Below are 16875 nucleotides of genomic sequence, written 5' to 3' on the forward strand. Positions count from 1 at the left end.
AACCCAACAATTTAAGAAGCGTAATTGGATAGTTTTTCATTGGTTTTTTCTATAAACAATTGAATAAAAAAATTATTTATTTAACTTTAAATTTAAGCATAAATTTATTATTAATACATCATTGTGAGTCAATAAATTTATTGACATAAAAATAATAATCAAGCATATACAATTGTTTATTTATTTATGCTATTATTTATTTATTTGATAATAAATAGTACAGAGCACATTGTATACAGTGATAAATAATTTTATTCAACCACCCACATGGAAAATTGATATACAGATTACATCAAATTCACATAAATATATAATTTATATGTCTAAATGCACAAAACGTTTTGTTGCCAACAAAATATTTATTTTTAATAATTTTTTTTCTCTTAAAAATCAAGGTCAAATTAATGCACCATGTGATTTAAAATTTTCATAGGTATACATATAATAAATGAGAAAAAAAAAAAGTTCAATAAAACACATGCATATGTGGCTGAGTTGGTTGGAGCCCGTTAGGGACAGACTGTTTCAAAGTCAAATGATTTCTATCGGTTGCTTTTTTCTTATGTCGTTTTTGTGTTTGCTCCCGCAGGCGCCGCAATACTCGCGATATATTATACGATTGAGAAATGTCGTTGTTTATTGCACGAATTTATTTTCGAGGACATCATGAAATACATATATCATTCAAAGTGCATGTATTACTATTTTTTTTTTCATATATTACTTATTATTATTAAAATATTTCTTATTTAGAATGATGTATCTGTCACTCAAGCCGATTTTATCAACATAATTTTATTTACAAATTAATTAATTAACCTCACGTTAAATAAATTAACATGGTTTTTTATATTTACAATTATTATTTCCCTTTTTTTTTTTTTACTTGAAATATAATTTTAATGAGATTGTTGGGGCTTTAATTTTTTATCTTCAAATGACGTGAGAAAAAATATATTGTGTCAAGAAAAAATATATCAATGTGTCCTTGATAAAAAGACGTTAACCAACATAAAAAAAATTTATTATATTGAATAAAAAGTAAACAAGGATATCTGTACGTTCAATTAAGTGAGCTTTTTTTTTTTGTTTTCAATACTATGTTTGAATCAGTGGCATGATTTTATTCTTTTGACACAAGGATATTTTATTTCTTGACACTATGATTTAAATCATGAATCATTATCATGAGTAGTTGTTATAATTGGCACAAAACCATAAGGTGGTGTACCATCTCTGGTACTTTGACCAGTACTTCGTGATGAATCTTTTCTATTTCTAACTGGTTTAACTGTTCCTTTACACTTAGCAACAAATTTAATTTCTTCAATTAATTCTTCTTTAAATGGTAAATTATCATTGTGTGATGTCCAAAGTATATCCCATAACATTTCAATTGTTGTTAATGCCAATGATACAGCACAACCAATACTCAATACAAGAAAAACACCACCAACATTGTCAAGTGTTAATTCACCAGCTGATGCACCACCAGCATCATCCTATATATTATTTAAAAAATTATACAATTTATTTTATATATATAAAATAATATATTATACGTGTTTCAGTACTTACTGTACATTTACCACCACCACGTTTTTCTTCCCACCATTTTTTTTTCAACTGCGAAAGAAGACCTGTTTCTTGTAAATAAAGAACAGCTGTGTTCAACTTGTTTCGATATGGAAAATCTAAATAAAAAAAAATTTATTAAATAAAATATTATTAGCAGGTTTTAGAAAAAAATTAAAATAAATATTTGTGTGTTGTTGTTACATTTTCTCATTGCAATTCCGTAGCCTTTTTGATCTAACATTCCTCCAATCATCGTCAAGCCACATTCTCTTTGTTGAATATATTCAATTGAACTTGATTCCATCAAAAATGCATAACCACCATCTTCTTTTATGACTCTTGATTTTCCCATATCATTGTCATCAGTCATCACATGTTCCTTGTGTGTATCCATATATCTGTACATTGTTCTATACGTTGAATCATTTGAACCCTTAAAAAATAAAATTAATACGAAAATTTTAGAGAATTTAAAAGCTATAAAAATAAAATTATATGTAAGTTTCATATGAATTACAAGTCAGATAATTATTGCAAATCAAAGGGTTGAAAAAAATTTGTAAAATATATATTTATTTAATTCCTTGGATAACAAATATTTACCTTGAAAAAATTAAAAGTTGCACCACCTCGTTTAGCACCGTATTTAACTAGTCCTTGATCACCCTTTGTTGCAAGATCATCTGCACTTTGTATTGGTTTATCAGTTGTTTCAACAGTTAAAAATGCAGCAAGATTAGCAGTGTATGAATTTATCAATATTAAACAAAAAAACCACCATGAACCAGCTAACATTCTTGTTGATGCTCCACTTGAAACACAAAAAATACAAAAACTTAACTATAATGTACTTGAGATACCAATTAATTAATGACTTTTTTTTAACATACATTGGAGCAATTTCAGAGCCTTGTTGCATAAATGCACCAATTGTAAACCAAAATGAATTTTGTAATGTCAATTGGTTTTGTAGTGTTTCAGGCTCTTCAATACATGGATATGGATTTGTCCATTCTGCTGGGCATAATCTTCCAATTATAAATAATAATAATGATACAAGTGTAAATGTTATAAATAAACTTATCCATACATCTTCAGAAAATGGTGATACAAATGAAAATAAACTTGGTGGTTTTTTAGTTGGTTTTTTGTATAATATACTTATTCCTAAAATTAAAATGAAATTAATTATAATAAATTATTTTAAAATTATAATTTATATTTTATTTATTATTATTTATTACCCAAATTCATGAATGGCATTGTGAAATCAACTGCTTTTTCACGTTCTGCTGTTATTGTCAAATCTGTTATTGCAAGATCACCTTCCTTGAATAATTTAATAAAATAATTACTAATCAAATTGAAAAAAAAAAAAAAAACATTTTAAAATTATTTCGTAGGATTTTACGATCGTAATAGCTATTTCGAAAAAAATTTTTTACATCTTATTAGATGATGGTAATATAGAAATTTGTAAATTCAACTGAAGAACATTTTCCAGTAAGAGATACATTGAATCAATTGATAATATTGATACCTGGCCAAAAGCAGCTATATATATTTTTTAAATAATTTTTTTCTTCAAGAGAACGATGAAAAGTGAATTTTTTTTTTCTTCTAAATTGAGCAGAGTTTGAAAGTTAAACTCAGCAAAAATAAAAATAAATATTAACTTACGAATCTCATTAGTTGTCCAATCAATCCATCCCATTTACCAGTTTTTGGATCTTCATTTCCATAACTTTTTTCACCCTCTTCAAATGTATAATTAAAATGTAAAATTTTACTTAATTCTTGAATGATATCAATTGCGAAACCCTCATATCTATCATTGCCAGTTCTTTTGGTAGATGATTCTTTAAGCATATTATAAGGATCAGCCTGAAATTATAAAAATTAAAGTTTTAAAAATATAATATTATTTACAAAAAAATACTGTCTTACCAATGCAATTAAAACTTTAAAAGTTTGATTAGCCATGTCCATTTCCCCTTCAGTAATAGCTGTTTCTTGTGACTTGGCCCATTCAATTTCATTGGAAGTACTGTTCCAAATTCCAAGTAAACCTATACCATTTTCATCAAGTTTAACAATATCAAGTTGAAAATCACTACGAAAACCATTTGTATGAAACTTGATTAAACCAGTTAATCCTTTTATTTCAATCTAAAAAATAAATATATGTATTAAAGTTTACCTATTATTATCAAAAAATATAATCGTTAAAAAAAAAGTTGATATTTGTTAAATTTTAAAAAACTTACATCACGTATAAAATTACTTAAACTAGTACCATGTTCCCAACTATCAAGTGCAGTACAATCAAGAGTTCTAGCATCTCCTTTAACAGCATCTTTGAATCTTTTAAATGCTCTTGCAAATATATATACAGCATCAAACATAAGTGCTGCTTCTAATGGTAGCTTTGATAAATCTTCAAGGCCCATTTCAGCAAGTTCATGATCAAATATCAATGCAGGATCTTGTTCATCAGGATTTAAAATTCGTACACCAGTAAAATTTGCACCTGTATATTGATATGGCTCAAGATCCAAAGTTTGTAGATCCTTTATAAAATTTGAAAATTGTAACTTTTAAATTTTAGCATTTTATTATTGTTTTTATATAGTTTTTAATTTATACTTACCAATGAATTAACAATAACTTTGTGTCGATCTGATAGTATACCAACTTGCAGTGCTTGTTTAAGTACATCATCTAATATTTTTAATGAACAATCAATAACAATATTTTCTTCACCAGAATTTTTAACACGTTTTAAAACACCACGATAATTTCCAGTATTACCAAGATGTCTTAGTGTTACTGGATAACCTTTTGAGTCCCATTTTTTTAATAAATAATTCATTCTTATTAAACCATCAATACTATCATAAAGAATTGTAAATGATTTCCAATTAAATTGTGTTACAATATTCAAATAAATCTGAAACATTAAAATATACACGATTTGAATGAAATTAATTTTTATACATTTACATTTTCAGTACATATTTTCGAAAATGATTTTTTTAACAAGGATTATTTACCAATGAAAGAGACTCTGCATGTGGATACAAATTGATTGCATTCATTCTAACTAGGTCAGAATCCCATCGTGCAACAATATTGGGCACATCCATCGTATCACAAATACTATTCACATGACCTGATGATGCTCTATCTTGTGGTCCGAATAATGCTACTACATTGCTACTTCTCAATAATGTACACACTGAAATTATCATTAGAATTTTTAGCTGCATTTATTTTTGATTAATTGAAATTATTATTGACGGTAAATATAATACGAAGTATGATTGATTTTATAATATTACACAAAAATGACTATACTTTAGATTGAATGAGATTCAAAATAAACTGTATACATTTTATGATTTTATTTTTTTAAATTGAAATTAAAAAATATTTATAATCATTCAATTAGATAACTAAATATACAACAAAAATTATAACTTACCATTTTGTGAAATTTCAAACACATCTTCATCGTGAATAGTTTCATTGACAAAAAAAATATTTGACAAATCTTCAGAATCATGACGATCTCTATTGACTTTTTTTATTGCTAAATTGAATGCTTTTTCAGTTAAATCATTTTCTGGAAAAATTCCACCTAAAAAAATATAATAAAAATAAAATAATGAATTTTTTATAAATTTATATAAACAAATTAATAATATACAAATAATAATTTTTATAAATCTACCTAATGTAACTCTTTTTGCAGATGAATAAACACAGGACCAAAAAACAAGTAGAAAAATTTGAATACGCATATTTTCTTTTACTTTCTTTTAGTTCTGAAAAAATTAAAAATATGAATTAATTTATAAGCACCAGTTTAATATTCATTTCATACAGAATAAATTACTCAGAATAATAATTGTTTATATTTTTTTAAAAAGACAAAATAATAATAATAAAAAAATAAAATTAACTTTGAACTAAAAAAGCTCTCAGATCTTTAGACTTAAACTTTATGATTCTCGTCAGTACTTAGTCGTTTGACGTTGTATAAACAGACACAAGAAAAAAACACGAGCTAGTTTATTTCAAATTTTTAAAAAACATAAACATTTATGAATACTCGTTTGTCCGAGGCTTTTAGTACTGTCTGTCAATTTAATTTATAAATATTTATATATTCTTAATTGAAAATTAAAATGTAACTTAAAATATTTTATTTTTTAAATGTATACTTAGTAATTTGTTTTTTAAATTTAAATTTAATCATTAAAAATATATAAAAATAATACAAATGAATAAATAAACGAAAAGAAAAAAAAATATATATTTTTAAAGCTGAATGATTTACAAAATAAATTTTTACATTCATAAAACTTTATTAGTATAAATAAAATTCAATATATAAGCAAACAAAAATTGTATTCACTAAAAAAATCTTTTTGATTATAAAAAAAAAAATTTATTTATTATTCAACATGTTTAACTATAAAAGTGTTGTTTCAGTTCACTCAAAAATGTATTATTTTTTTCTTTTTTCACTATTATTATTATTGATTTTTATTATTTTTTATATTTTTTTTTTTTTAATTTTTTTATTCTATTTTTTCTCACAAGATGACACGATCGAAAAAGCACCAAAGAGGAAGCACATAACGACGTTGTGATTATATTTAGATGCCAAGTAAGCGTCGCCACATTGGACATTTTTTAAAACCGTCTTGTTTTAAGGTCTGTGACATAGTTTTTCATGGCAATTTCAACAATCAAGTCCTTCATGTTCTCTTGAAATGTGTCAAAAAAGTTTATTATTTTTCATAAAATTATATTAAGTTTTCTATAAATATAAATTATATATTAGCTTTAAAACATTAAATTTTCCTTTTTAAATTAACAATTAAATAAGCTAGTTTAAAATTTAATTTTAATTTATATTTTTTTTCTAGAAACAAAAAAAATAAGTATATAAAAGCAATTAAATTTTACAGGATCGTGAAGCTTTAAATCTTCAAGGATTATTATTATCAGTATCAGTATTGTTATCATTATTAATTATGAAAATATTTTATATAAGCTAAAGTGATAAAATTTTTGCAATAATAATCCTTCTACGAATCCAGTTTAATGAGACTTTGTTATTTTTATTATTATTGTTATTATTTTTAAGTAAGAAATGCAATAAGTAAAAAGTACTTGAAAATTTCTTTGAATTTTTATGCTTAGCTTACCTGTGTTTAAAGTTTCACATAAAATATGTGAAATAAAAAACAAGTACTATTGAAAAATATATATATTTGAAAATGAAAATAAATAAATAAAAACTTGAAAAAAACTTTAATGAAAACTAGTTTGTCACTCACAAGTATAAAATGTTTTAAAGCCACTCTTGTAGTTCTATTAGCGCATGCTCAATATTCATGTATAAAACAGTGTGTGTCTGTGTTTTCTATGTTTTAATTTTGCATCTTAAAAAGTACGTCAACCCCACTACCTAAAATTGTGTCTCATTTTTATCACAGTGACTTAAATATTTCATTTCTCTTTTTAACTATTTCACTCTATGTACTATTTTGATTTTCATTATTATTAATATTATTATGTTTTTGAATATTCAAAATATTTTTTAGTTCAACTCTACGTTAAGAATACTCAAATAAATGTATTTTTACTTTGCATATACATAAGTGCTTTAAACTGGTCATCAGATAGAATTATTTATTATTAATTAATATTTCATTCATAAATATACACCAAAAAATGTAAGAAAAAAAATCTCAAAGTGATTTTTTTTCACTTTATGTTAAGTCAAAGTCAAAGTGAAATAGTTTTTTTTTTTATTATTTTAAATATATATTTTAAATTCAAGTCATTAAAAAGAAAAAAAGAAAAAACACATTATTTTGTAAGTTAAAAAAGAATATATCACTTAAGATTTTTCTTTTGTTCCACAAAACTTTTAATTTAATTTTTTTTTTTTTTTTATTTTTTCAAATCAAATTTGTTTGTAACTCGGATGAATAAAAAAAAATATATATGTGCTTGACAAAATGAACTTTTTTTATATAAATAATAATAACAATAATAATACGCAAGTTGTATAAATGGTTGTTGAAAGAAAAAAAATAAAAGAAAAGAAAGCTCATGGGAAATATTAAACTCGTCATTTTTAATTAATTAGTAACCCACAAGGGACAATTACGTAATTAAAAAAATATTTTTTTTATATATTTACTAAACCATATGTGACAGAACAAGTTGAGTCAACAAACAATTTGTTTAGTTTCTAAAAAATTGAAAAAAAAAAAAATAGATAATTCATTTAACAAAATGATATTTATCATTTCTGTTGTAAATATTTATCTGTTGACGTACCAAAATAATATTCATGCAAATAATAATAATAAAAAAATTTCTATTTGAATTAATATTAAATCAATAATTATTATCATGCACCACAAACATTTATCAAACCAGAATATTTATAAAAAAAGTTATTTGCAAATGTATACGGACGAATAAGTTTATTCACGTTAAAAACGATGCTCGGAGTTACATTGTGAAGAAAAATTTATAATTAACAGACAGATTGTAACAGTCTTTTATCTAAATGTCAGTTATATATATATATTTTTTTTTTTAAATTATTTTATTTACAATTATCACTTTTATTATGATTTCGTTTACTCTGACGTTAGAAACTTGGAACATTTAGGCAGTATTTTAACGGACTGTTATTTTATTTGATTTAATTAACAGTAAAAAAAATTAAAATTAACACAAAAACATTATACAAAACAACTGAGTATAATATTTTTTTTTTTTGTATAAACTGGATCATGGTTCTTTTTTTTTTATTTTGATTAATTTTTTTTTTTTTGGGGAATAATAATATGTTTTTTTTTCTATTGATAATCTGTTGTTATTTTTTAAATTTAATTATTCACACAACTATCATTAAATATACTGTACATGAATTCATTAAAATTTTGAAATATTTACTTAAAAATTATTATCATTTGTACGTTATTTTGATTAGTACATGATAATGATGAGTATCATTAAGCTCAATAATAATAACTATCATCTTTATAAATTATTTTTTTTTTTTAGAAAAAAGATAAACTGACAATAAAACATTTGATTATACCTCATGCGAAATTGTTGATTTTGAATATTTAAAATTAATCTATTTCTATATATTATGATAAATTGTTTTTTTTTATTTTTCTATATTTTGATTTTTGTAATTTAAATATCATCGCATGAATTATAATCAAAATTTTTTCAAAGTGAAAAATGATAATCTATTTATTCGTATTTTTATTTTTACGAAATATGAGTATTTCATTTGATTATCACACTCACATCATTTTAATATACGTATATTTATTTTATTTTTTATTTTTTAAATCATCTCACACTGTCGAAATCGAAATCTAATATTTACAATAATGATGTTAAAAAACATCGGTCTCATATTCTCATCATACATCAACGTTTTTTATAGAAAAAGTTTTATTTTAAACAGAATGATATAACTATTTCTAAAAGAGTCATTTTATATTTAGTTGTTTTTTTTTTAATTTTTCACTCTGACTGACACTGTATACGATTCTAAAATGTTGATGGAAATGTACTTGGTTTATTGGTATTTTATGTATATATTTAGTCTTTTATTTTTTGAATAAATTTTATCATTTGAGTTGAGCACTTTCACCATTGTTTGAACATATATTTGTTGAATTTTGTGTTCACGTAAGAGGTGGTTTTCCAATGAAATGTCTGTACTTTGTGTAACCAGGTGCCTCTCCAACTTCTGATACTATTGACAGATTGGATTGTTGCTTTTGACGATGACAGGAATTTGTCCTTGTTGATTTTTCAATACCATCAATATTGTCTCTTGAGTACCGCAATTCACTTGGTATCTCTGAACGTAGTGATGCCTAAAATTTAAGCCACAAATTCATCAAATGAATCATAGACTTTATTTATTTATTAATTTATTTTTTAAGTATACATACATGTCAAATTAAAATGATAAAATATACTGAAATTATTTGCTCACCTTCTACATTGTCCATCCAGATGGAAAGCAATAAAAATTTTGACACAACTAACAATGTCATACCATATTTTTTCTTTTTTGATTTTTCAACACTCATACATTTTCATTCACTCACAAGTCAACTAATAAATTGAGACACACTTTGGACATTACTGATAATTTTTGTTTTTCATTTAAAATTCTTAAAAATCATTGAAATTTTATTTTTATTTTTATTCAATTGAATTAAATAATTTATTTTATATATTTACAATTAACTGTGCTTAATTATTTATACAAAGCTGATTGTTTTTTAGTTATTTTTCTCTTTTTATTAATTATTATTTAGCTTCATGATGTTATTTTTAATTATTAATCTAACATTTGATATGAGCAATTAACAGACACGTTGACCTTTTTAATTTTTTTAATGTAAGCTTTATTTATTTTCTTTATGAATTTTTAATTTATTAAAATTAAATAAAAAAATAAAATTAAGAAGGTCAAAGTTTATCTTTTTGTATGTATACTTTTCGGTGTCTTTTACCATTTTTACTTGAATCACTCGACAGTTTTTATTTTTAAAAATAAAAATTTAAAAAATAAAAGTATACTCATTCAGACAGTTCTATTGTTAAATATAAACGGTAAAGTTCCTCTTCATGACCTGAACTTGAGTCAAAAGGCGCACAAGATATACAACAAGAGAGTTTCGACAATTTGTAACTTTTTTTTTTTTCTTAGTTTTCTTTTTTGATAATACGTATGTTTTAATATTTATTTTTTGTAAATAATTATTTGCTGCACCATAAATGAGGTCTGCTAGTGGAGATCAGTAAAACCCTCACAGATAGGTTTACCCGAGGATTTTTCCTTCTAAAACAGAACCAAATGAATCCCCCCATAATAATATTATGAATTAAAAAAATTTTTCAATAATGTAAATAAATACATAAAGCTGCGACAATCAATAACTAACAAGCCAATTAATGCTGAATTAAAAACGAGATTTAAATACAAGCCAAAAGCGGTATTGAAAAAAATTTACAAAATGATATTACCGGCAAATAAATAAAAACTACGCGTTAATACTGAATTACAAATGAAAAAAAAAATAAATTAAAAAGACAGTAAAGCTGTATTTAAAAAAAATTTCAGCCAAGATAAAAAAATTGGATAATAAAAATTAAAGCTATTGTAGAATATTCAATATTACTGTTCATTAATTTATCAAAAATTTATAAATGAATGCTCAAAAAAAATATACACAAATTAAATAGTATTTGAAAAAATTTTGTATAAAATTTAATTTTATAAAAAATGAAAAAAAAAAAAAAACTTTTAAGCCAATAACTGAATAAATATATTTTATCAATAATATTAAATCAATTGAATAATAAAAATCATTGAATAAAACATTATTTACAAATCAAAGGTAATAAAAATTATTTGTATATTTAATTTCATTTGATTTTGATATATTGATGATTAAACACATCACAATAGTTGATTTTAAAATTGATTGAATTGGAATAAATATATAGAACAAAGTAAAAAAAAAAATAATAAAACAAGTGTATATTGATTTGTAAATAAAAAGTAAATAAATGATATTTAATTTGTTGAACTTTAAAAGGATATATTGAAAGCAATTTTTAAATAAATAAATGAAAATAAAAAAACAAAAAAATGTATTACGCATGGTTAAACAATTGACTGATCAAAATTATCAAAAGGCACAACAAAGCCAATGTGGTTTGATTATCTCATATAGAAGCAGGAGATTGCAACTTCCAAGTGAGAAAGAGACGAGCATGAAAATTGACAAGGTGATGAGAGGAGAGAATAAAAGAGGGATATGCTTGTATGAATTCAAATTGTTGAAATGGCTTGCTCGTTGACTCGCGAAATTGTTTGTCAGCCACACATAGTACAGATCGAAAACAGCATTACATTGGACTATTGTCGCGTGTGTATTTGTAAAAGGCACCCTGATGGCGACAAACACTATATAAAGTGTATCTCTCTTTCTCTCTCTTGTTCTATATATTTTATTCTGTAAACCGTTTTGCTCATGAGATTTTACAAATATTAGTAGGTAACGGCTATCGAACACGTACAACTGTATACGTGTTTTGCATATTACAACGAATGCGTGCAGCAAAAAAAAAACTGTCAAAAATAAAACTACTTTAACAAAAATATAGTTCAATTGTCTGTCAATATAAAGTAAAAAATAATAATTTAAAAAATACTCTTGAAATATGAAAAATTTAAAAAATAAAAATTCTTTTTTTTTTTCCTCAACAATGTCAAATTGTTTATAAAATCTATTGATATTAAATTTTAAATTTCAATAAAATAATAAGCAAAAATTTTATATATATAAAAAAAAGTCGATTAGTTGTTTTGGTTTTTTTTTTTGTTATAAAATTAAATCTTAAATTAGTTAAACTCTGGTACATTTGTACGTCGTGTAAGATCAGTAAAGAGGAACTCTACCGGTATGTATACATCAGCTGATGTATTCTCTAGGGATATCAGGATAAATTGCATCGGGATCGAGGTGAGTTTTGCTTTGGGATGCGCATTCAGCCTCGACACCGGTTTTTTTCTCGTGTTATCTGACAACACTCACCCTTTCTTCAACAGCAACTTTTCTGCTTTTCCATACGAATTCACAAACTGCCATAACACAGGCAACACCCATTCCACCCATCAGTACGACAAATACACCACCAACATTAGCAAGACCCAATTCATTTGCTGCTGATCCAGTTTTTTGATTGTCCTCCTATTATAACAATAACAATAAAATCATCAATTTATTATTATCTACATTGTTTTTTCATTGACATTTAATGTTGAGTAGTAAATTTTAATGCTAAAAATTATATTCATTGTCATATATAAAATGAAAAATAAATTAAATTTCAATTAAGATATAATCAGTTGAGTTAAAGTAAATTCATTCAGACAATATCCAAAAGATATTTTCAGTTGATGTTGAAAACAAAGAATCTAACTTTAACCCAAATAAATGTCGTTTAACCAAAAGAAAAAATAAAAAACTTGCAGAGAGAATATAAATGAATAACGAAAAAAAAATATACGCAATGCGAAAATACAATATAGAGATAAGAAATACAATGAAGAGTTTTGTTAAGGATATATATACTTTTACGTAAACTTGTTTGTCTTTAAGTAAAGAGAAAATTAATTTTCGTATCAGTCACGTAGGGTAAACTTTGACAATTCACGTGACACGCAGTTGGTATAGAGTTAAACATTTATACAAATAAAGCATCAAAATGAATTTGCGTATTTAATAATGAATATATATATTCAAATTTAAAATTTAATTTTCTTATAGTATGTTTAATATTGCCTACGGGTTTAAGGAACAATATCAGTATATTTATTTTATATATATTATTATTTTTTTTTTGTAGATTTTATAACTCACTCGACATTTTCCACCACCACGTTTTTCTTTCCACCATCTTGTCTTTAATATATGAAGTTTTCCCTCTTCTTGAAGTTTTAATATTGCACTGCTTATTGCCGTTCTGTATGGTGAGTCTGAAATATAACATTTTGAATTAATGAAAAGCCCTTGGTTTTATTTGAATAGAAAAAAAAATCATCTACATATACAACGATGTTAAAAATAAAAAAAATAAAAAAATATTTAATATTAATTAACGTTGAAGTTTAATATATGAAATTAAAAAATTAATATTTACGTGTAATTTGTAATGAATAGATTTTTAATGAAAAAAAAATCAATTAAAATGTGATTTTAAAATTTAATAATTTTAAATTGTCAAGTAATATTTTAATATTAAATATAAAAAAACAAAAGGAAAAAAAATTATATTTGATTTGTAGTATATGGAATGTTATTGAAATCGAATCAATTGACTCCGTTTAAAAATGAATAATTAAATTATGAAAAATGGAAAATTATAAGCTCGTTTATTTCAACAATATTTTTATATATTCATCAGGCAAAATAAATAAATAAAAAATATATATTGAATATACCATAGCTATGAAAATGAAAAAATAAAATATAAAAAACAAATTTCCTTGTTCTTTTATAAATATTGGCTGACTTGATATCCAAAGTATTCGATAAATTCAGTGGAAAACGGAGATTGAGAATAAAATTTTCTGCTTACTCGGTGGCATAGCAATTCCATATCCTTTTGAATCCAACTCTGTTCCTACTCGAGTGAGTTCGCAATTTCTCTCAATCACGTACTCAATAGATGTGGATTCCATCAGAAATGCGTAGCTACCTTTTCTCTTGATAACCCATTCGACTCCTTCCATATTACTTTTTGTGAATACATTTGGTTTTGCTGACTGCATGAAAGACCACATACGTTGGTATGTTGAAAAATTTGAATCCTATATTGAAATATTTAATTTATTAGTCATTAAAATATGTATAATCAATAAATTTTTCAATTATTTAAAAATATTTACTTACTCGAAAAAATGATGCTGTACTACCACCTGCTAATGCACCATATTTAATTTTAGTTTGTTTAGCAAGATCTTCAGCACTTTCAATTGGTGATTCCATTCTTTCAACAGTTAAAAATGCAGCAAGATTTGCTGTGTATGATGATATCATTATAAGAGTAAAAAACCACCACATTCCAGCAACCATTCTAGTAGAAACAGCCCTAAATAAAAAAACAAATTGATAAATTTTTTTCTTCATATTTGACGTATTTATATGTCAAATTAAATACATGCAAAAAACAATAAAATAGAAAAAATTTAAATAAATAAAAAAGCACTTGACACAGATATTTTATTATTGTATTTTTTTTTTTTTTTATTAGGTAATGAATATAATGCTGTTTAATGTATGAATGATAAATGATACTAACGTAGGCTATTGCAGCAAGCCTACGATATAGCATTGAAAAATTTCGATTGTAAAAAAAAATATTTTAAAAATTTCGAAAAAAGATTAAGACGTTAGAAATTTAATTAATATTGTTAGTATTAATATTTGATATTTTTCTGAGCTTTTATCTTTTGATTCATATTTTTTTTTTTGATGAATAATGTGACTTACTTAGGTGCTATATCAGAGCCTTGCTGCATGAGGGAGCCTATGGTGAACCAGAGTGAATTAAGGAGTGTGAACTCGTTTCCGCAGACCTCGGACTGTGGGTTGCATGGATGGGAATGCTCCCACTCATATGGACTGAACCTGTGGACACGATAACAAAAAAAAAAAAAAAAAAAATAGGGAAATGGGATTAGTTCTCAGAGTCGTAACAACATTGTTTACAAAAATATATTATTCTCGTGTATATATATATCAATTAAAATTATTAATAATATCGTCAAACATATTCCCTGATTTATTATTTCATAATAATATATTGCATATATTATCAACTGATTAAATAAATAATCAATATTTCGTAAATTCATGTTTAAGTATTTGTTTAATAACTCGATGACATATTTATTCCATAATTGTTTTCCAAGTTGATTAAAAGTTATTTCAAAAAATTAATTATACAACGTTATTTACAAATTATATTTAATAATTTTGTTAATTAACTTTATCATTGTTAATTGGCCGTTACAACTCTGAGAGTATTGGTGATGAATTTTATAATTTCTTGGCTCGTCAAGGATACAACTACATCTATGATATAACGATGACAATATGATAATTGTGATCATGATCATTACAAGTATATTCATCCATAAATATACCTTCATTTTATCTAGTGATATATATATATTTTTTTTTATTCTTGTGGCTTTTTTATTTTTTTTCTTTTTTCCAATACACGGTTAACACAATATCTTACTTGGGTAAAATATCGGTGGTCTGACGCATCAATGAACCAACTGCAAACCAGAGACTGTTGATCAGGTTGAAGTGGTTTTGTACGTGATCACAATTTTTTCCACATGGACGAGAATTGTACCACTCGTACGGTGTAAATCTAGATTGTTCAGCTTTTATGTCATTTTTATTCCATGTTTTTATTATTATTATAATAAATATTATTTATTGTAAAATAATATAAAATTAATTTATTTTTAAATGATAAATAATTAATTTAAATAATTTAATTAAATATAAAAGTTTTTTTTTTTACTTCTATGCTGTTTGTTCATTAATTTTATTTTCATTTTCAGCGTATTAAGTTAAATTTATATCTCTGCTCATAAAATATATGTTTTTTTTTTTTATATTTTTGGCAATGTTGAAAATGTGGTATATTAAAAAATATATAAATTGTTGATATATCCTGCTTAAAATAAAAGAAGATTACCATGGTTTTGTTGATAATGAAATTAACTTGCCTTGCTAGTATAAAAAGAAGAATTGAAACACCAAGGTAAGCTGTTGCCATGTAAATCCAAACGTCCAAACTCAATGGGCTCAAAAATGAAAACAGATTTGGTGGTTTTTTAATGGGTTTCCGGTAGAGTATGCTTATTCCTGTTGATGAAAAAAAAGTAGGACAAAAAAAAAAATTAAATTAATAATGAAAAACCACAGAAATATGTACAAAGAAGATTAGTTTTTCTTTTTTTTTTCTAAAAATTTTATGAATTATTTCAATGTACAAAAATAAATAAAAAAGAATAATAAATATTTAAAAAGATTTATGTTATGTGAAGTTTAATACCTAGATTCATGAATGGCATGGTAAAATCAACAGCTTGTTCACGCTCATATGTAATTGTTAAATCTCCAATAGCTAAATCAGCTTTTTGATCGAGTAATTCTTTGATCATTCCATCCCATTCTTTTGTTTCTTTATTTAACGAGCCATATTTTTTATCAGGTACAAGACGAAATGTATAATTAAATCCAAGTATTTTTGATATTTCATGTATCAAATCAACACTGTAACCTTCATACTGTGAATTACCTTGAAGCTTTTCACTTGAATCTTTTAACATACAATAAGGTGCACTCTGTAAAAAAAAAAAAATAATAACAATAATAATAATAAATGCTACATGTTAAATGTAAATAAAGAGACGTTTTTTTTTTTTTTTCATTCATAGTAATAATAATGGTAAGTGAGTAAAAAATATATACCACAAAAAAAAAAAAAGAGAGAAAAAAAAGGGTCCTGCTACACTTTTTAATGAGGCAATGAAACCAACGAGTGACCTCAAAAATATTCAGAGCACTTTGAGTTGAGGGTTGTATTCATCATTGAGCTCAACTAGAGGAAAATGAAAAACAAGATAGA

At 24.2% G+C, this 16875-nt stretch overlaps 2 protein-coding genes across 13 annotated transcripts in view; both read right to left on the minus strand.

Moving 5' to 3' along the window:
* Window positions 1-234: 234 nt before the first annotated feature.
* LOC122851550 (glutamate receptor ionotropic, kainate 2-like) lies at window positions 235-7167 on the minus strand. Of its 2 annotated transcripts, none has more exons than XM_044150851.1 (14): window positions 6798-7167; window positions 5312-5405; window positions 5063-5218; window positions 4632-4816; window positions 4229-4528; window positions 3846-4148; window positions 3526-3747; window positions 3259-3462; window positions 2823-2907; window positions 2469-2745; window positions 2182-2389; window positions 1780-2011; window positions 1579-1694; window positions 235-1502 (listed from the first exon to the last, which is right to left on the minus strand). In XM_044150851.1, the coding sequence occupies exons 2-14, from the start codon at window positions 5379-5381 to the stop codon at window positions 1173-1175; spliced, it is 2688 nt and encodes an 895-aa protein (XP_044006786.1). In that variant the 5' UTR covers window positions 5382-5405; window positions 6798-7167; the 3' UTR covers window positions 235-1172. The 2 variants fall into 2 exon arrangements, with proteins under 2 accessions (XP_044006786.1, XP_044006787.1); XM_044150852.1 differs by lacking the exon at window positions 6798-7167 and adding an exon at window positions 5544-5560.
* A 1247-nt stretch (window positions 7168-8414) lies between these two features.
* The window catches only part of LOC122851548 (glutamate receptor ionotropic, kainate 2), a 92354-nt gene continuing 83893 nt past the window's right edge, over window positions 8415-16875 (minus strand). For 3 of the 11 annotated variants that reach the window (XM_044150842.1, XM_044150840.1, XM_044150839.1), the window contains 10 exons: window positions 16300-16591; window positions 15971-16109; window positions 15469-15606; window positions 14715-14852; window positions 14115-14313; window positions 13801-14032; window positions 13083-13198; window positions 12255-12410; window positions 9638-9640; window positions 8415-9515 (listed from right to left, as the gene is read on the minus strand). In XM_044150842.1, the coding sequence (XP_044006777.1) occupies window positions 9321-9515; window positions 9638-9640; window positions 12255-12410; window positions 13083-13198; window positions 13801-14032; window positions 14115-14313; window positions 14715-14852; window positions 15469-15606; window positions 15971-16109; window positions 16300-16591 (1608 nt within the window). In that variant the 3' untranslated portion in view covers window positions 8415-9320. Of the gene's footprint in view, window positions 9516-9637; window positions 9641-9950; window positions 10493-12254; window positions 12411-13082; window positions 13199-13800; window positions 14033-14114; window positions 14314-14714; window positions 14853-15468; window positions 15607-15970; window positions 16110-16299; window positions 16592-16875 lie in introns of those variants that run through there. The other 8 variants (XM_044150847.1, XM_044150843.1, XM_044150848.1 and 5 more) reach the window with 6 other exon arrangements.

The sequence above is a fragment of the Aphidius gifuensis genome, linkage group LG3, assembly GCF_014905175.1.
Source record: "Aphidius gifuensis isolate YNYX2018 linkage group LG3, ASM1490517v1, whole genome shotgun sequence".
Lineage (NCBI taxonomy): Eukaryota > Metazoa > Arthropoda > Insecta > Hymenoptera > Braconidae > Aphidius > Aphidius gifuensis.